This window comes from Emydura macquarii, unplaced genomic scaffold, assembly GCF_026122565.2.
Source record: "Emydura macquarii macquarii isolate MOO-44397 ecotype Brisbane River unplaced genomic scaffold, CSIRO-AGI_Emac_v2 contig_71, whole genome shotgun sequence".
In the NCBI taxonomy this organism is placed as follows: Eukaryota; Metazoa; Chordata; order Testudines; family Chelidae; genus Emydura; species Emydura macquarii.
Window position 1 is genome coordinate 11,976,064 of NW_027130208.1, and position 21,558 is coordinate 11,997,621.

A 21,558-nucleotide genomic window follows, 5' to 3' on the forward strand; every position below is an offset into this window, starting at 1 on the left:
CCATATTTAACCGTTTATAGTACGTTCTCCAAAATATCTTATTTTATTTCCATCAAATACAGTCATTTTGTAACAATAGAATATTTGAATTCCTATATATGGAAAAACAAAGCAAAACAAATGGCCTGGCACCCAGTACTCTGAAATGTTGTGCATAAGACATGAGTTCGAAGCTAAACTTAGGCTATAGAATATGTTTTCATGGAGACAGACTTTGATTTATATATGAAATTCCAAGAGAGGATGAAGTCTCACAAAGGTTTAGAACTGTGCTGGAGTCCTGTAATTAGTATATGGTCATGTACCTGGTTAATGACAATACAAAACGTATCAACATATATGGCTGCTACCTTTCTGATATTGAGTAGTAGCTTATTTATGTCAGTAGTTCCATAGAGGACTGACATGAATGAGACTTCTAAAAGTAAAGGTGACAGAATTTGGCCCATAAGCCATATTCTGTTACCTTTACTCTGGTTTAATAGCACCTCACTCCACAACTATTACAACTGAAACCAATGGGTGTGATTTTATGCTGGGCCTCTGAGAGCAAAGATACTAATGAAGGGAATGCTATTTGGCTAGTTCCAGAACTCTAACTTGTTTGCTTTTTGGTTTACATTGCTGTAGCAACTTGCAAGGGCCACAGTGGAGGGCGGAATCCTTCCCCTGGAGCTACTTGTGGAGTACTATTCAATCTGAGTCATGCTGTCAGAATCAGACCCATTGTGAAGTTGCAGAATCTATTTCACAGAAAGGACAAAAACAGTTTCCTTTTGCTGGGAACTTATTGAACATTTACAATTACAGAACAGATCGGTTTATTTAAATGGGGTGGGGAGCAAGAGGCAGGGAATTGCCTTAGCTTTCTTACCTTCCTTCCCCAACCCTCACTTGGGAGTTTTATGACGTGTGCGCCTCAGCTTGAATCACCATTGTACTTCTTTCACAGGACACTGCAAATATAGTGTCATAAAACTGGAGTGGGGAATCAGGCCCCCACATTCATACACCCTTGGCTTCTTCTGATTGCTTCTCAAATGACAAGCACATACGTGGTGGGATTTTTTTTTTTTTTTTTTTTTTGAGTGTTGAGTTTCTTAAGAAAAATGAAAACCTATAGTTTTTATATATATTAAAAAATATATAAATATATATTTCTCCAGCAACATGTTTACTGCAGATGTATAATTAGCCAGTTAATCAGTAGTATAGAAGCTACAGACTGAATGGAACACCATTTTGCCAATTAGGTGATGCATCTTAATGTCAGATACTTGATGTTACTAGGTTCTTTAATTTTTTGAACCAGGATACCTATGTATCAAACACATCTGTGTCCTCAGTCTTAGAAAACTGAAAATGTGTAAATATAATTTAAACTCACTAAAAGTGTACTGTGGTATCAGAGTCCATGCATCGCATTATAAAAAGTGGAATTGCTGTGTATAAAAACAGCTGAAATGTGAGACTGCAATCATGCATTTGACAACAGTTGCTGTTAATTGCAAGTCACAACTGTCCTTTGTTCTTTAGTTCCTGTAGTGGCACCAACAAATGTGAGCGGAGGTGGAGGCAGTCACTCTGAGCTTGTCATCACATGGGAGGTAATTTTTAAATTAATTGATCTAAATAGCTTGAGAAAAGAATATAGGTGAAACCCTGGGCCTCCTGAAGCCAATGGGAGTTTTGTCATTGATTTAAATAGAGCCAGGACTTCACCCTCTGTCTGGCAAGGAAATATTCAGATATGATTAAGTTTTCTTTGTCATTTACAAATTATAAAAATAAACAGTTTGAGAGGCATAATCTAAAGATGTTTAGAACATATCTATAACCCTCTTATCTCTGTTATGCAGAAGATCGCTTAACACACATCTGCTAGGCCATTTTCTGCATTAAACATTTTTCAGACTTTTATTTGCATGTTTTTCATTCTGGAATACTATGCTGACACAGCATACCCTATCATGCATTAAAGGACATGAAGCCCTCAATGCATACACTCAGTGTTATAGAATTAAAGACCAACCATATGTCTGAAGGAAATCTCTTCCTTAAGAAATATAAACCACAAGATAGGGTCTGGATTTGAACTCCAATCACCACTCTTGGAATCAGTGATAGACATCTAAAACACTTCTTTCTTCCCTTTGGGTTTTTTGTTACAGATAGGAGATGTGATTGGATGTTCTGAGCTGATTTAGGGGATTTAGACACACAACTCACATTGAAATTAATGGGAGTTACACAGCTAAATATTTTAGTTGGGTTAGAAAATGTCAGCATGTATCTAGATATATGAAAAAGAGGATGCAGCCCAGATTGTAGGGTGGAGACCAGGAGAGTAGGCCACATGCTTTCCTGTGTAGGATGCAGCCGGAGAAGTGAGTATTTATGAAATGCTACAAGATGAAACATGGTTTAAGAGGAGAGACTCCTATTTATTTAATGGACTTTCGATCAGGCTCCTCAATTCACAATGCTCCTTCTCTAAATGGTGGAAATTCCTTCATGGTTCAGGATGATGGAGAACATGGTCTGATTCTGCCCCTGTGTTCGCCCCATAAGTTTGCTTCCCTTTGTAAAGAGTGGAGATTCCAGAACTCATAGATAGAGTGTAATTCTAGAGCAGAATAAAGACCATTGAATGATGCAATTTCCATAACTGATGACCACAACAAATCCAAATTCACTTGTGTTTGACCATATGTTAAACTGACATTTCACTCAGCCATCTTAGATACTCTTCTATTAAACAGTGACAAGAAACAAGTGGCAGCTCTTGATTTTCATGGTCTTGAGACTGGAAAGAAACCAAAAGCAAATGATGATTCCAGTAAAATATCTTACAGTTCATCAGTGAGCAAGTAGGAATCATGGTATAAGAGTTTAGATCAGAGAATGGGGTTTTTGTTTCTTACAGTGCTAGACAGGTTTTTTTTTTTTCTTGTATATCAGGCACCCTGTGTATCCATGTCTCTTCAATGATGATTTTCTATTTTTTCCATATACTACTTTCTCCGCTTTTTGGTTTCCTCTCCTCTATTCATCTATCATGAAAAAAGAAAACAGCAACAACCCCAAAATCCCCATATCAAATTATCCTTCTTTTGAAACCTAACATATTGGACTCTATGATCTGTCCTGAGGAGCAGCCGTGGGAGACACTAATTATAGCCGGCTAACAAAACAGAATATGACTCTTCTGCTTACCGTGATGTGCTGACTAACCACTCTGATTAAATCTGAGGTCGCAGAAGCCTCAAAACTAATTAAATGCTCTAGCAAGTAGCTTAAACTCTGACATATCCCCTCCCCCCGCCACACACACACATCATAATCTATTACATTTAACTCCCTCAATCCTGAGTAAGAAATAGAAGGGGAAAATATATTTCAGAGGGTTTTGAGGATTTATGTTTGTAAAGCGCTTCAAGGTGCTCAATATAAGCTCAATATAGATGCTAAGCTTTCCTATTTCATGTGTTGCTTGCCATTGGGCATGGGAGGATTAAGGAGAATAGGCTAAAATATGGTCCTTAGAAAACTTGTTATGCTCTTCTTGATTTTTTTCTCCTTTTTACAATATTGATGGTCATGGTGATTCTCACACAGTAGAAGACCTTTGAGCTGCAAGCTAAGGCTCGCTGAAGGTAGTTTTACACCTCCAGTTTTTTTTCTCCTTTTTACAAACTATACCTCCAGATTTTCAACCCCTTTTGCATGGCTGCTTTTCAGTTCGATGTGAGTATTTGCACTACATGACATATTGCTAAGGATTGCATCTTGCACATTTTGTATCAAAATATTACACAAATATTCTCTCCTTGAGATGCCACTGTGGCACAATTTTTTTCTCATGAAAAAAAAGACACACTGGGTACAGTGCTGATAAAAGAGCCCACTTGTTCTGAGTCATTAATATGTAGTTTGAGAGGAGATTTTATTAATAGAAACATAAATTTTGCCATGTAGACTTTCAATAACAGTTCTCTGCAAGACAAACTTAAATAAAGACATTTTTATGCATTTGGGATTGCACTTATGCTAAAAATTGAAATAAACGTGGTGTGCTTATAAGTATGCAATTAACAGACACTTATGTATCTACATTTGCTCTTTTCCAATTTTTTTTTTCTTATAAATGATCCAAAATTAGCATTTCAGTACCTGTGGGGGAAAAAAGATTCAGATACAACCGGAGTTGAGTGAAATGCTTTTAATTTTAAAAACTTCACACTTGCAAAAGCATGCCTTTAATGGAGCTGATCAAATTTTTTGTTTCTAAATTGATTGCCTCAATAGATATATTGTTTTGATTTTTATTTCAATATTAAATTGATGGATGGAGCAAACATTATTATCTTTGCTAAGGCAGAGTCAACCAAATCAATACAACTGAAATGTACTGATAGAATGAAGGTTCAATTAAAACCATATATACTTTCAAATGCTTATTGATTGATTTCCCCTACATCTGCAGTCAGTTCCTGAAGAACTACAAAATGGGGAAGGTTTTGGCTACATCATTATGTTTCGGCCTCTTGGTTCAACAACCTGGATGAAAGCAGTAGTGGCTTCGGTAGAAGCATCAAAGTATGTCTACAGAAATGAAAGCATTACACCTCTCTCCCCTTTTGAAGTGAAAGTAGGTGTCTACAATAATGAAGGAGAAGGGACCTTGAGCTCCGTTTCCATTGTCTACTCAGGAGAAGATGGTAAATAGTATTACTATTAGTTTTTATTATTATTATAATGTTCTATTAGCATCTGTAGAACCCAACCATGATGAAGGCTCCACTGTGCTAGGCACTGTTCAGATATACTAAGAAGCAGTCCAGGCCCTAAAGAGGTTACAATCTAAATGGACATGACAGGCAAAATGTGGTAGAAGAGGAAAAAGTATTACCCCCACTTTAAGATGAGGATTGAGGTGATGAGAGCTCAGGGCCAAATTTTCACTTAGCATCTAGCAGCTCCCATTGAGTGAATTCAGAAGAAGGCTAGAAGAGGCTGCTTATGGCCAGATTTTTCAAAAGAGTTTAGCATCCAAAATGTCAAACACTTTTGTAAATGTGGCCACTTATTTTGGTGCTTAAATTGGAGCTGAGCTTTTCTGAAAATCTGGCTCAAGTTAGAGGTGCTGATCATTTTTGAAAATCATGTTCTTACTGACTTAGCCAAGGTCACATATGATGTCTGTGGCAGAACCAGGAATCTGAAACCAAGTTTCCTGAGTCACAGCTTAGTGCCTTAACCATAATACCTTTTTCTCCTTTTAGCCCTTGTACTTTTGATGTTCTCAACTTTTAATCATTTGATATGTTCTGTAACATTGCATTTATTACAGACATGCATTTTCTTTCTTATGATCCTAGAGCCACAGATTGCACCAACGGGGGTTTCTGTGCAGAGCTTTTCAGCTTCTGAAGTTGAAATCTCTTGGAATGCCATTGCATGGAACAGGCATACAGGAAGGGTACTTGGCTATGAGGTGATGCACATAACATTAATTATCTATTTTGTTGAAAGATGTTAATTTCAGACTTCACTACAATCATATCTATTCTAAAAGCCATGCATATTCTAGCTTGCCTTCCATTACAATGAGTTAATGGATAAGTGACCTTCACCCAACTCTCATTAGCAACATTTCACCTGAAATAATCATAAGTATTTTCAGTTCAGTGCTGAAGTTCGGTCTGTACCTTTCTATAATGGACTAAAGTAAATTAAACCTTCACAAACAGCACTTAGTTATGACCTTTTGCAATGAGTACTATAAAAGGACTAGCATTTTATTCTAAAAACCATAGCTATCTATCCATCCATCCATGTTCTTATACCATAACCATCACTATAATATCTGAGCAACATCCGACACTTGATGGCTCGGAGGCATGTAGATGAGCTACAGCAAGCATTTTAACGTTAGATGACCAGTACAAATCCATTTGAAATTGGAAGTAACTGAAAGTTGTTACCATCCAAAGAAGGTTCTGTAGCATATATGAAATACATTGGTATTCTCAGTCCTAGTGAATAGCTCCTAGTGAATAGCTGTCCATATAATAAAAAATAACAGCTTATGATAACAGCACACTGACTGGCAGTCTCTAGCTGGTCATGAAGACTTAATCCAAACTCCACCTTGATGTACACCACATGCAACAGCATTGATATCAATGGAGTTTTATGGAATGTAAATCGGGAAAGAATTGGTCTATAGAGGTGGTGCCTTCAGGATAAAATTAAGACACACTGGTGAAGGGTGCGGAGAAGTTTTTTACATTATCACTATTTGTGTTTTATATGTTCTGTGAATATACTGAGATATTATTTTAGCTTTCAATACTGTCACCCCAAACCATTTCACATGCATTATGAAAAAAAACACTTCTCTAGATAAAATAAGCCTAGAGTAAATCAAATGCAGACAACAGAAATATTTAAAATACTTTTGTCCTATTCTTATAAACATATGTATCAGACAAAGTGACAGGCTGTACAGTATGTAAGCCTTTCTAAATCAAACATCCAGTCGAGCAAGAGAGAGGTCTAAATAAATATTTGCTATTGAATCAAAACTACATAGTCAAGAAACATAATTAAAATCCTCCTTGATGGCTGATGTAAGTGTCCACTGTGTTTTTTCAAGTTTTCTTCAAATATGCTCAAATTAGAAAATCAGACAAGCCTTTAAAATTTCTCACCTTATCAGGGTTTCCCTTTTGGACATCTATAAAGCTAAGGATTTCTCATTTGCTTTTCTAATTTGTATTCAGACTCTGAAGTTTTATTTCTTCAATATAAATATTCATGCTTAATTTTATTTCCCGACAATTTCAATTACAAAACATGCTGTCTTTATTGCAACCTTAGTTGTTGGCTTGTCTTCTTTCCAATCAAGACTAATTGCTGGGAAAACAATGAACTGCCTGTTCTTTGCTCTTAATATTCAGGTTTTATACTGGACAGATGATTCCAAGGAAACTGCAACTGGTAAAGTTAGAGTCAGTGAAAATGTAACAGCAAAAAACATTACAGGACTAAAGGCCAACACATTATATTTTGCAACAATAAGAGCTTACAACACTGGTGGGACAGGACCTCCCGGGGCTCCAGTCAACGTCACTACTAAGAAGTCACGTAAGCATTTCATTTCATACATAATAATTTATATAAAAGCAGAACAATGCCTAACCTTATATCAACTTATTACAATGCATCTTTGTTTTATGTGGTGATGTTAATAATTGGATCCCGAATAGCTTCATAGAATTAAACAATGCATTTACAAAATAAAATAAAATAATTTATCACACCCTTTGCTGTTAATGCACATAGTAGTCAACATTAAAAGTCAACATTTACCAACAGTGTTATATCTAAGATGCCAGTTCAGTAAATAGCCAATGGGAACTCCTTGGATGAAATCCTGGCCCCAGTGGATCTGACTTCACTACAGCTAGACACCTGTGGCTGGCCTGTGCCAGCTGACTTGGGCGAACAGGCTCGGGCTAAGGGGCTGTTTAATTGCAGTGTAGATATTTGGGCTTGGGCTGCAGCTCTGAGAGCCACCCACCTTTCAGGGTCTAGAGCCCAGTTCCAGCTGCGCCCAAAAGTCTACACTGCAGTTAAACATCCTCTTATCCTGAGCCCAAGTCAGCTGTAATGGGCCAGCCACAGGTTTTCAATTGCAGTGTAGACTTATCTAATGAGGTCAATGGCAAAACTTCCATTGATTTCAATAGGACCATGATTTCACCCCTGCAGGTTATTTTATCTGTTCTACTGTACCTATATGTGATTCCCTTAGTGATTCCCCCTTTTTAGAACAGACAATAACTATGGCATTTCAGATTCTGCCATGTGGCAACCACTGATAAACATTTACTTGTGAATAGCAATTATGTTCTGCATGTTTTCATATGAGATTTCAAAAGAGATGGCAAGTCGATAAAGAAAAGCTGTTCCACCTGGCAAACAACAATATTGGGAATCAGGAATATGAGTTTGGATATTTTTTGCAGTACAGTTGTTACAAGTTACTGGTTACATTGCTGTCTTCCACTGTGCTGCAGAATGAGAGAAAGATATGTTATGGATTCATATGAAGGTAGATTATTCAGTCATTTAAATTTTCCATGGTAATGGAATTATTACAAAACATGTCACTCCCTTTTTAGAATCCTGTCTGGTGAAGCTAATAACTTAGGATGTTTTAAGGCTCAGTTCTCCAAGATGCTGAGAAACTCCTGGAAGTATCAAGCACAGTCCAGGAACTACCAGGCATCTTGCAGGATTGAGACTCTAAAGTGGTGTGAGAGACCCATTAACTAACAGTAAACATGTACTAGAAAAAGCATTACACCTCAGATCTACACAGAAGGGATGTATTTGTGGAATCATGCTAAGAATAAGATTTAAGACTCATCAAATTCCAGTGGAAGTCATTAACTTCCGTGGGCATTGGGCAAAACAGATAAAAATAGCAAGAGTTTGCAGAACAATTTTGAGCAATAGTGAGCATGCATGTGCATACCATATGGCAGATTCAAAATAAAATCTGAATATTAACCAGACACATCACATCTAGATGAGGTCTAAATAAGCATTATTGTCAAAGGCTTAAATACCCACTTCTCTCTATGTACCAAAATACTTGTGGTTTAGTGAAGAAAGTGTTTTCCTTTGATTATCATGGCACTAGAATGACATATCAAAGTGAGATCTGCCTACCAGAATATTCAATACGATGAAGCTTCTAGCTCAAGAGAATCTAATCCCAAATATTTCAAAGACTGGTAGGCTTTTGTTTGTTTGCTTAGTTTATTTTAATAAGAATATAAACTGGGAATTACTGGAGCACACTGCACTCCAGCTACACCTTCAGACCTCCCAGATGTATCTGCTACAATGGTGGGGCTAAGAGTGGACAGGGTACTGCTGGCTACATGGAGGAATCCCAGAATGCCATGGAGTAGATGGAGGGCAAAGGATCTGGCCCCAAACTTTTGTCTTTTTATTTATTTATTTATTTATTTATTTTGTGATATTTGCCTTACAAATAGATATTGAAGGCAAAATAGTGGAGTAAGTAACCCTACGTTGGATGGAGTAAGGCATACATCATCCCCTCTCCAAGCCCCTTAGGGAGTCTCTGGAGAGGATGATAGTACCCCAGGCCATATTACCAATCCTACTATAGCCCTCTTCACTGTTGGGATCCCATTTTAAGAGGCAGCTGGGACCACAGGGCATCCCTGGTAATATGCTCCACTGGAGCCTTGCTGCTGGCTAGTGCAAGGGAAGGGGGCACACAGGGCAAACTCCTTGGCTCATTCCATTTTGGGGATGGTGAGGGGGACACCACTGAGATGACTGAGGAGAAACTGAATTTCCCTCATGAAGTTTCCCGTCTTAGCCCGGTTTTATTGGGAATCCAGCTCTTGAGCAGGGATATTGAAAGTGCTCCTCCCTCCCTTTGTTCTCCAGCTGGTGACTATCCTATCCCACAATGCTGTCTGTTTCCACACTGTGATAGCTGTGTCCATTGATGCCTCGTCACCAGGACATGGTGGCAGCAGTGAGTGTGGAAGAAATTAACTGGGCAGATACTGGGAAAGCAGCCTGAAGGGATGTGGTGAAAGTTCTGAGTGGGGGTGTGTAGCCCAGTCGAGATTCCATTTGGGAGCCAATTGACTGATAAAGCAAGAAAATTAATATGCATCCTGCATTTTTTGACTCTGCTATAAAAGCCAAAATTATTAAATACAACTAAGATCACAGGGGCTGTATGTTTATCACAGCAAGGACAGCATCTCACCTCTAGCCATACTACTGTCTGTTAGGCTGGCCAGTATGACTGCCATGAATTTTTGCTCTTGCCTATACATTTTGGAGGTCTCTGTTACCCCTTTGGTGTTTAGGAAATTCATGGTGGCTGGCCAGCCTGCATCCTTGTGCTGAAGGGAACAAACACCAGTTCTAGGTTCTGGCTGGCCTTTACATACATGTAGTAGGGTGGCAAGGAGTTCCCTCTGAGATATCTTCCCCTCCAATCCAGTTTTGCTGCTTAATGGCAGCCAGAATCTACACTAGAACAGGAAGTGTGACTGAATTCGTAGATTCAGTGATCACTTCAAATTAGAGATCGCTGAAACTTTTAGAGAAAGTGGAATAAACAGATTTTGACCCCATTGAATGTGTTTATCAATAATAAGTTATATTCCATGTCAAAATACACAGTACCTTCCTGTATCCCAAGAAGCAGTGTTAGCTTATAGGAAAAGGGAAATTCAGTGCTGAAAAGAAAATATTCCGACTTGGTCTCTCTCTCTCACTCACTCACACACAGAGAGTGAGCATATTTTTAAAACACCTTCTAAACTTAAGTGACCTAAATTCAGTACTAAGTGCTCTGACTTTTCTTATTATGCCTTGCTTACAAGCTACTTTTCAGCTGTGAATATGCGATCAGTTCTTATATGGACAAAAAAGGAAGTATTTACCATGCCTCCTTGTCATCATTTATGCATTTTTCCTCTTGATCAAATGCCATCTCTCTGATGTTACTTAAAGGTGCAACATAAGAATTTGTTTTGTTTTTTAATTAATGATTCATAGTGTGAGCTACTGTTAAATAAAAGTTTCATAAAGCAAAATTGAGTCAGACACTCTGTGGCCAGGGCTGGAATCTTCTTGGTTGGTCACTTGGTTAATGGAAAATGGACAGTCTTTGGAAATGATTCAGTATATGTAACAAAATATATTCTTCTTAATATATAAATAACAAAGGTTCAACCTTTGTTCTAACCTGATGGCAGGACAGGAAGAGAATTATTGCATGCTTGTTTTATATTGACTGCATCTACGGCCAATCTAAGAACTATATTAATGGCTCATTTTAAAGTTAAAGTAAAAATAACAAATTAAATCTTTTCAAATATATATTAAATGTTCAAACTCTTTATTGAAAGAGGGAAATATTTTTAATGAGAACAGATAATATCTGAAGTAAATATAAACAGATTACATCTATCATAAGGGTGTTAACATCAAGCCAATGTCTCTGTCTTCACAACCACGTCTCTTCCAAGATTTCTGAAATACTCTTAAAAATAAAGGAGTCATGATGTTCTATTCTCCAACAGACAAGTGCAAATCCATTGACTTAAATGGAGTTGTGTAGTGTAACAAAACAGAATTTAGCTCCTTGTCTGAATAAGTGCAATTCCCAATGAAATCTGTTGGTCAGGTTATATGGTAACATTGATGTAGTGTACATTTCTTGGAAAGCAGAATTTCCTCCCTCCCTTGGTAATTATTGGGCTGAGTTTATTTACCTTCAGAGAGGTCCATCTTATTATCCTTGGCACATATCAACTTATCCCTTTTCTTTGCACATTTTATGGGAAATATTTCAGTTTTTAAAGAATAAATCCCACCAGAGCAAAGCACCTGCTTATCATTAAGCATGCAAACAATATCATTGATTTAAGGTTAAGCACATGATTAAATGCTTTGCTGAACTGAGGCCATGTTTATTATTACAAGGTATTTGATGAACACTAGTTGTGAAGATATTTCAGTCTGTGAATTATAGACTTTGTTAAAGCTTCATTGCATCTGTTGGTTTGAGTTATCCCTCTGGTATTTGGAATTTGCTATTCATGCTGTATGACTGGTCATCTCAGTAACATAGTATTATCTGTGCTCTCTGATTGGATAACTCGGACTTTTACATACAAATGAAGGTTTAGATAACTCTCCTGTGATACAAACATACACATATTAGGTGAAAGTCAAATGCTAATGGTTTATGAGTTAAAGTTAGACTTGAGTAGCACAACAAAGACCTTCGTGTTGGCTCTTTGGAAAGTACTTACTTAAGTACTTGCAACACTTCCATGAAAATACCTGTGAGAATACACAATTAGTTGAGCATTCATGGCACTTTCCCTTCAATGAACATCCTTGTAAACAATTAATTTCTTGTAAAAATGTTTGTGGAAAGCAAATAAGAGGGTGTGAATGCCACTTATGTGAGTTCACTTTTTATGCAAGTGAATGTTCATGAATGTTTAAAAAAAATCAGTATTCACCCAGCTTTCACACTATTTCTCAATGAGGGAGCAGCTGAAATATGCACACATCTGTTTGGTTACACCTGGCTAGTTCATCAACATCTTCTTTTCCTAATGATTAAACCTCTCCACAATTATGAAACAAACAACACTACTTTTCTTGCATAATGTAACAATTAGTTTTTTCCATCTCGGTAGGAAACAAAAGAGATTATAGACTGTTACCAAATTAACTGTTCCTTATAATTTACATATGTTAAGCATCAAGATCAGATTTGGGAACAGCAACATGTAGCTTTAAAAGGGGAAAAATGGATCCCAGAAAAGTAATATATTCATTTTAGGTCTGAATCATTCCAACCATAGTAGTCCTGCTGGTCCTAATGAATCCATTTTCTTCCTTTCTTAATTTCAATCCAAGTCTACATTAATAGACTTTAAGACTTTTTGACCCCCCAATTTTTCTTCTCTTCCCCCTCCGCCCACCATTCATAGAATGTGTCCGTGGCCCTTCAGGCCAGGAGCAGCATTGCGGACGAGCCAGGGTCCATGGCAGAGCCGCGGCTGGGAACTGAAGCTGGGGCTGAGAGTGGGGGGCAGAGCAGAATTGGGTGGCATGTGCTCCCTCCCTGCCCCTCACGGCCCCGTTGCATGCCCTGGATGTTCCTCCATGCCCCTCCTAAAATGCCCCCCACATACAGTTTGGGGATCTCACCCCCATTCCTGCAATAGATCCATAACCTCTGGTTGAGTTACTGAAGCATTCAAATAATTATTTAAAGACTTCAAGTTACAGAGAATCCACCATTAACTTCAGTTCAAACCAGCAAGTGATCTGTGCCCCATGCAGCAGAGGAAGGCAAAAAATCCCTAGGATTTCTGCCAATCTGACCTGGACGAAAATTCCTTCCTTACCCCAAATTTGATGATCAGTTATACCCTGGGCATGTCAATGAGACCCACCAGGCAGACACCTGGGAAAGAATTCACTGTAGTAACTCAAACCCCTCCCCATCTAGTGTCCCATCTCTGACTGTTGGAGATACTTTCTACTAGCAGTTGCAGATGGGCCACGTGCCATTGTAGGCAATCTCATCTCATTCCCTGAATTTCTCAGTGCTTTCCTCCCAGATGTGTTCCCTAAGCAAGAAGGATACACCGTACAGCAGGATACAGTTCACCATTCTAAATATCAGATCTACTTCGGAGATGCAGTTTGAACTTTACATGTCCTTGAAGAACTCTGAATCTTGCAAGATTTAATTCCAGTCATTTTGGGGTAGATTTTCAATATCACAAAACAGCAAGCACTTAGGCATGTGGATCTAGATCCAGAAAGAGAATTTAGTTCAGCAAGCTGAGTGAGGAGCTCCCTAAACTAGCCAGTAGGAAATGCCAAAGAGTAGTGGGGGCTTAAGACGCCTCCCAGCCTTTACACCAAGAGATTTAGGTACCTATCTCCAGGCAACAAGGAGGTGCCTCCCCCTATTTGGGATTCTTAGCCATAAACCCTCTCCTTGGAATTAGTGTCCTAAACCTAGGATGAAACACTGCATCCCCATGTACACCCTTATGGTGTGTTTGTGTATCATTCATGTTCACCCTTATAGTGTAATTGTGTATTGTTTAATGCAAAGTGTGTCATGTAAGATGTTTTTGGAATGCTCGTGGCGTACTGAACATTATTGTTATAGTAATGTTTGTTGCAATGTCATGCGTATGGTTATGAGGCTTCGCTATGTAATATTCCCAAATATGTGTCTCATGGCTTGAGACAGATCTAGGCAAACCTCTACAGAGCTGAGAAGCAATTCACATCTCTTTAGGACTTGTATAGAACAACCCAGCTCAGCATTCCAGGAACAAAAGACTGACCCAGACATCAACAAACAAGTCCACAAGGAACCACAGTGACTCAGGGCATGGTGGGAGCCATACACAGACATTGTTTGTCTCCGGCCCCCGAAGGGGAGAGCGAAGGAACATTTTTAAAAAGGAGGGACATTTTGCTGTTTCTTTTTCTCTCTTCCACCTCCATCTGCAAACACCACCAAGCAACTGAAACGCTGATCACAGGGGGAGGGCCTGGCTGGAGGCAGACCAGCCAGCCAGTGGTAAGAATCATCAAAGGCTGTAAAGTTAGTGAAAGTGTTAATCTTAGTTTAGAATGCAATTAGCTTTTTATTTAAGGAATCCATTTTAAGGGACTTGGAGGAGAGGAAGGTTATCAGGAACAGTCAACACGGATTCACTAAGGGAAAGTCATGCCTGACCAACCTGATTGCTTTCTATGATGAGGTGACTGGCTCTGTGGATGTAGGGAAGGCAGTGGATGTGATATACCTTGACTTTAGCAAAGCTTTTGATACTGTCTCACACAGTATTCTTATCAGCAAGTTAAAGAAGTATGGGTTGGATGAATGGACTATAAAATGGATAGAGAACTGGCTAGAGCATAGGGCTCAACGAGTAGTGATCAATGGCTCCATATCTAGCTGGCAACCGGTCACAAGCGGAGTGCCCCAGGGGTCGGTCCTGGGGCCGGTTTTGTTCAACATCTTCATTAATGATCTGGTGGATGGGGTAGATTGCACCCTCAGCAAGTTTGCAGATGACACTAAGCTGGGGGGAGTGGTAGATACACTGGAAGGTAGGCATAGGATACAGAGTGACCTAAACAAACTGGAGGATTGGGCCAAAAGAAATCTAATGAGGTTCAACAAAGAAAAGTGCAGAGTCCTCCACTTAGGAAGGAAGAATCCCATGCACAGCTACAGACTGGGGACCGACGAGCTGGGCAGCAGTTCTGCAGAAAAGGACCTGGGGGTAACAGTGGATAAAAAGCTGGATATGTGTCAGCAGTGTGCCCTGGTTGTCAAGAAGGCTAATGGCATATTGGGCTGCATTAGGAGGGGCATTGCCAGCAGATCACGGGAAGTGATTATTCCCCTCTATTCGGCATTGGTGAGGCCGCATTTAGAATATTGTGTCCAGTTTTGGGCCCCCCACTACAAAAAGGATGTGGACAAGTTAGAGAGAGTGCAGCGGAGGGCAACCAAAATGATTAGGGGGCTGGAGCACAGGACTTATGAGGAGAGGCTGAGGGACCTAGGCTTGTTTAGTCTGCAAAAGAGAAGAGTGAGAGGGGATTTGATAGCAGCCTTTAACTACCTGAAAGGGGGTTCCAGGGAGGATGGGGCTAGGCTGTTCTCCGTGGTGGCAGATGACAGAACAAGGAGCAATGGTCTCAAGTTGCAGGGCGGGAGGTCTAGGTTGGACATTAGGAAAAAGTTTTTTACTAGGAGGGTGGTGAAGCACTGGAATGGGTTACCTAGGGAGGTGGTGGAATCTCCATCCTTAGAGGTTTTTAAGCTGAGGCTTGACAAAGCCCTGGCTGGGATGATATAGCTGAGGTTAGTCCTGCTTTGAGCAGGGGGTTGGACTAGATGACCTCCTGAGGTCCCTTCCAACTCTAATATTCTATAATTCTATGATTTACTTTTAATCAAATCTGACCTGCTTTCCTCTAACTTATAATCACTTACAATCTTTTTGTACTTAATACATTTGTTTGTTTGTTTTAGCTAAAGCAGTGCATGGGGTTTAAGGTGTGTAAAGACTCCATTTGGAGTGACAAGGCTAGTGCATATCAATTTCTTTGATAAATTGATGAACATATAAGCTTGCAGTGGGCAGTAGGCAGCACTAAACATTGTAACATGAATGGCTGGCTAGAGGCACTCACCCACTGAGTTGGGGCAACTTGCTTGCTGGAGGCTGTGTGATCTGCCTAGGTGTGGGAGTTCACACAGTGAGGCAGAGTGAGATGGGCCCCAGGAGTGGAGGACTGGGGTGACACAGCGATTCACCAGACCAGATTGCAGAAGGGAATGTCACACCTAATCAGTCCTTTTCTCATGAAAAAAGAGACAGGGAGGACTATGAGCACACATACCAGATTGGGCCCCACAAGCAAGACAGGCATGGGAACACCTCATTTAGGAATTCTGGCATGTCTAGGGCACCAAGATGCTTGGTGGTGTCAGGACTTAGATGATTTTGCACATACCCACAGGTGGAAACTTAAGTGCTTTGGGGACTCCAGTGCCTACTGGGTTAGGTGCAGTTGAGCAGGATTTTTAGGATCTCAATAGTGCCTAAATGTTGAATTTAGGCACCAAACTATTCAAGGTATTTAGGTGCCTAACTCCAATTGATTGTATTAGAAATTAGACACGTAAATACTTTTGAGGGTCTTGGACATTGTGGATCTAGTGCTTAATGAATATTTGTGCCTTTGAACGTCTACTCTGTTTACTGTACACAACCAGGGTTCCTAAAACCTGGCAGTCTGTTCTATCAAATAAAAACTTGTACATCAAGCTTGTTTCAAGCCTTGAGACATCATTTTGTTGTGGGGTTTTCTGAAATCCACATAGAAGAATATTTTGTAGTACATTACATCTAAATACTCATATAGTATTTAAAATTTAACAAAATGTATTCAGTGTAACGTAATATATGCAAAGAGCACCAGATTCTCCCTTTATTCCAAAAATGCACTTTTCTCAGTAAGTGATTTGTGTTATGAATAGCGCTTTAGTATTCTAACAAATATGATAGTGGTGACTGACCTGAAAATATTTTTACTCCTCTTGATTTGGATCAGCCATGCATTGGTTACTTTCATGTCAGCAGCTCATTCAATTATGCCATGCAAATTAATATCAAATTATATCTTGTGATTATCTTTTTTAAAGCACCAAGTCAACCACCAGCAAACATTGCATGGAAACTGACAAATTCAAAAATATGTTTGAATTGGGAACATGTAAAAACAATGGAAAATGAATCAGAGGTTCTAGGTTACAAAGTAAGTAATTTCTTTGTCTCATTAATCATATAAATATAATAGTAAATATAATAATTAAAATTGGGGTATCTGATATCAGCTCTCATAATTTGTCAATGCACACTGATGAGAGAATAAATCTGTAGAAAAAGAAGTGTCAAGGAGCTCTACATGAAAATCATTTTAATAATCTATTATTTTTAAAAGGTAAATTTACTACAAAGCCTGTTCACATTGTTTTTTACCAGGGAGGGATGTGTAGCCATGATCCAAGAAGGAAAGATTATTCATTCCCATCATGAAGAATTTAGACTCTGACCTTTAGGCCCACTCCTGCAAAACTCTTACTCACATGGGTGAAGACTTACATGAGTAAGGGTTTGCAGGACTTTTGTGGTATTGTTATTTTACTCATCCCAACGTTATGCACAGTTATGTCCCATGCAAAAAAACAAAACAAAACTTGCAACATTTCTAGAACGGAGGAGAGCCCACACTCTCTTATTCTCTGGTAGGTTATGTGACTTTTAGCTGCACACTTTTAGAGACAGACTAGACTGTTGAGCTCTGTTTATTTCAGTCCTTTGGGCTTTAACTATTTGCTTCTAGGCAACACTTCTATTATATTTCAACATTCTAGGAGCTCTTTAAGTACTCACTGCAATAAACCTATTTAAAAATGTCCATTAACTCCATTTCTCTGTCCACTTCATTCTTCAGTTGATCTTTTTAGCATAAAAGTGTCACAGAGCTGTCAAGAGAAACGAGTCATATACAGTCACTGCTGTCCTGGCAAAGAACAAAGGCTTCCTGAAGAGGAGATTATTCTTACATGCAGGATTCACATCTAAATTTATCACTGGCTAGCCCTCATGCACCAGTGAAATAATCCAACCAATCTGTTAGCTGGCACAATGATATCATACCAAAAAAGACCTAAGTATAGACCATCACCACATAAACAATACTAAATGCAGTAACTGTGTGTTAGGAGAGGAGTTCCAGTTGACATTATCTAAATTACTATTTCCTCTTGAGCTTTTTTAATACATATACCTATAGGTTGCTTCACATTTTCCAGATCTGTGGATAAACATTACACTGCAGTCAATGGGAGTATTTCTATTGATTTTGATGGATAAGACAGAAATGGGCAAATTTCAAAAGAGCTCAGCATGATGGGTTCTTTTCTGTTTTGAAAATGGGGCCAAAAGTGTCACATGGGGAGATGAGCACTTTTGAAACTAAATCCCTAATTTGGATATCTCAATTAGAGCTGAGCTGTTTTCAAATCTGTCCTCAATTGTGGGTAAGAAACTCTAAAATCTGGCCTTAAATCCATCTTCAATAATTTCACACTGGGTGAGATAGACACATGAATAATAATTTTTAATGATCTTCCAGAACCTTATACAGTAACTGAAGTTTGGCTCTGATTAATACTGTGCTGCAGATAGGACAAAGACTGGCATTGTAAGTTAGTGACTACACCCATTCGTCCCTGTGTGGTGAGTCTACACAGAAAACGATTGTAAGTTTCTGAAGTGGTCTGTCTTTCTGCTCAATAAATCTGCAGGGTGCTGGAAATGCTCTGCAGAATTACATGTGTGTGAGAGATGAGAAATACTGTTCTCTCAGACACCCTAAAAACAGCTACAAATATCAAATTACTTCTGTTTTTTCTAATATCTTTATATTTAGATTTTGTACAGGCAAAATAGACAAAGCAAAACTCATATATTGGAGACAAATAACACCTCTGCTGAGCTTCTGGTACCATTTGAAGAAGATTATCTGATAGAAATAAGAACAGTCAGTGATGGTGGGGATGGAAGCAGCAGTGAGGAAATTAGGATTCCAAAAATGTCAAGTAAGTTTATGTTTTCTGAATATTATTGTCTAGCATGAAGGCAGCGCACCTCTAAAGGGAAGGCTAAATAGACCTTAACCACCATACATTAGCAATAGCATGGCTTAGTTCTAGAGAACCCTGGAGCAATATCTGCTGCAGTTTTATGTTTAATGCAAAAAGGGGAAAGCAATTTACAGTTAGTGTGTGGCCTAACTTTTCAGGGTCTCTCTCCCTCTGCAGTGGCCTGGAGAGTTGGACCAACATTCTGTGTGGAATAAATGACCCTTATTCAATACCAGGATATGCCTAATTGGCATTATGTATCCCCAGTTTGTTGGTAATAGACTTGGAGATGCATTTGCAATGCTCTCCTCCTAAATTATCTTCAAAGAAGGTGCCAGCTACCATGAAAAGGTTCTTCCTTTTCTCTTGTTGAGATGCAGTTGTCATTTTACTACTGTAATTCCTGGGCAATGCTGCTTTAAAAAGTATTGTGTGAACCCATTAGCAGTAACAAAGCACCCATGGTCCCAATCTTGTGAAGTGGGCACTGAGGACACTCAGCACCTTGCATGATCTGATTATGAGTTATTATAATTCATAACATGTGTATGAATTTTTTGTTGAAAAATGTGAACGATTATGAATTCTTTGAAAATTAGATCTGACACAAAGTACTCTTGCATGCAAATTTACTTGCCTGAGGTGGTTTTATTTTTGTATTTTTATAGGTTTAAGCTCCAGAGGAACAAAATCATCTGAGTTGGTAGTCCATGTGGTAACAAATGGGATTATGATTCTGAGTGGAATTCTTACTTTCTCAGCTCTTTCATGATTCAAGCCAGGTACAGTCATGGACTTTGGAAAGTAAATAGTCTATACATTTTACCTTGATACTTCAGCCAGAGCCAACATTCCCAATGACTATACTATTGGGGGGTAGGAATATAAACTGTAAATTATTAAGAAAATGTAAATATCAATATTACATTAATAAAAGATATTAAAATCTGAGAATAAATATATATACATAAATTAAATGGAGAGGTGCCAAAATATAGCTGTGTGATTGTAACAGCAAGACTTTATATTTTGCAAACAGTGAGCTATGGTACAAGTCCAGTTTAATTGTATGACAAACATGAAAAACCTGGGCCAACTCGTAAGTCGTGAATGTGATAACAAAGAGGGAATAGGTTTGCAGTTTTTCTGAAGTGGATATTTATCCTATGTTCCTCATTTTAATCTATAAAAAGAATAATAATCACACTTTACAATTTAATAACAAAATATTTGTCTCCATGTGGCACTTATTTGTATCAGGATACCACAGGTTAGGATGTTACGAGCCATTGATTCACCTGTAATGTACCCTCTTGATATTTACAAAATTATTTTCTCTGAAAAAGGAAATAGTCACCTGATTGTATAAAAGTAATTAGGATCCAATCCAAAACTTCTTGAACTCAATGAAAACAATCCTATTGACTTTAATCCCACGGCCTGTGGATAGGGCCCTTAACAAGACAATATTTCTTATGATACAGCATACACTAAACCAACATATTCTCAAATATGTTTTTTTTAAAAACTGTTTCATGCAATGAAACTATTCTGGTCAATAAATCAAGCATTTCAGTGGGGCTAAATATCTACATCAATATTATTATTATTAAAGGAACATCTTCACAGTTGGTCTACCAGTATTTGACATACTATTTTCCCTATAACTGTTTGGAAAAATCCATGTAGTTTGCGTTTCATTTTCTAAAACATCTGCTTCAATTCTGTTTTTCTAATAAATAAATAAATGATCCAACCATATAATTTCTTAAATATTTAAGAATTTATTTTCATCATGCTGCTTTGGGATATACTTTGTGTACGATTTCTTTTAGCATTAATGCAATTCACAAGTGTACAGTGGTGCCAATCAGGAGAGGAAAAGTTGATGTATGACCTTATAGAAAACTAATCGCACATTTTCACTATATCTTTTTTACACCAAGACCACCCCAGTGAATAAAATGCAATCACTGAAGGAATTAATGTTGAATTTCAAGAGAGTTTTTTTCTGTTACCAGTAAAGTATACAGTTGTTTGTTTGAAAGCTCTGCATATTGATTTGACATAAATAATCTCAAATGTTGAAAAAGTTCTGAAATGTTTTGTGCCCATCCATAGAATTGTGGAGTATTCACATTTATGTACCCCTGCCTGAACTCAGCGTATGAAATCCTGGCCCTTTTGAAGTCAATAGCAAAATTCCCATTGACTTCAATGGGGCAGAATTTCACCTGGTGCATATTGCATCACTGACTAATCTTAAAGGGCCCTTCAGAGGATCTGAAAAAGATGTACTCAAATTTTGTGGTGGGGAAATGGGGTCCAATGGCTTTAATGTTTTTTAAAGGTGCTCTTTGATCAATTTAGCAAGAGTATTAGGTATAGTTTCCACAGATTGTCAGTCTCTACTATATACAGTATAGATACCAACCTTCAAAAGGAAAAATCTCAGTATTTCCTTTGTGTTTAAGTTCCACTGTTTTCTCACATTTACCTAAGGAGGAACGTCCTGTAGTGAGCACACTTTCAAGAGTAAGTGAAAAGAAGGAACTGCAGGGAGAGGAGATTGCAATAAATACAACACAATGCAGAAAAACCATGCGAGAGTCCTAATCACCCTTCCTGAAAAGCCTGCATAGCTGAACTAAATAGAAAATATTACTTTACGTTTTCTTTGAAAACTGAGCTGTTGGACA

The 21,558-nt window shown here is 38.4% G+C and overlaps 1 protein-coding gene across 1 annotated transcript in view; it reads left to right on the forward strand.

Annotated features, from left to right (window-relative positions):
* CNTN6 (contactin 6) overlaps nt 1-20,883 on the forward strand; it is a 203,638-nt gene extending 182,755 nt beyond the window's left edge. Inside the window, exons 18-24 of the mRNA XM_067542691.1 lie at nt 1,537-1,607; nt 4,487-4,721; nt 5,382-5,497; nt 6,966-7,152; nt 16,853-16,965; nt 18,646-18,814; nt 19,528-20,883. Of these exons, the coding sequence (XP_067398792.1) occupies nt 1,537-1,607; nt 4,487-4,721; nt 5,382-5,497; nt 6,966-7,152; nt 16,853-16,965; nt 18,646-18,814; nt 19,528-19,631 (995 nt within the window). The 3' untranslated portion in view covers nt 19,632-20,883. The remainder of the gene's footprint in view (nt 1-1,536; nt 1,608-4,486; nt 4,722-5,381; nt 5,498-6,965; nt 7,153-16,852; nt 16,966-18,645; nt 18,815-19,527) is intronic.
* Nucleotides 20,884-21,558: the final 675 nt, after the last annotated feature.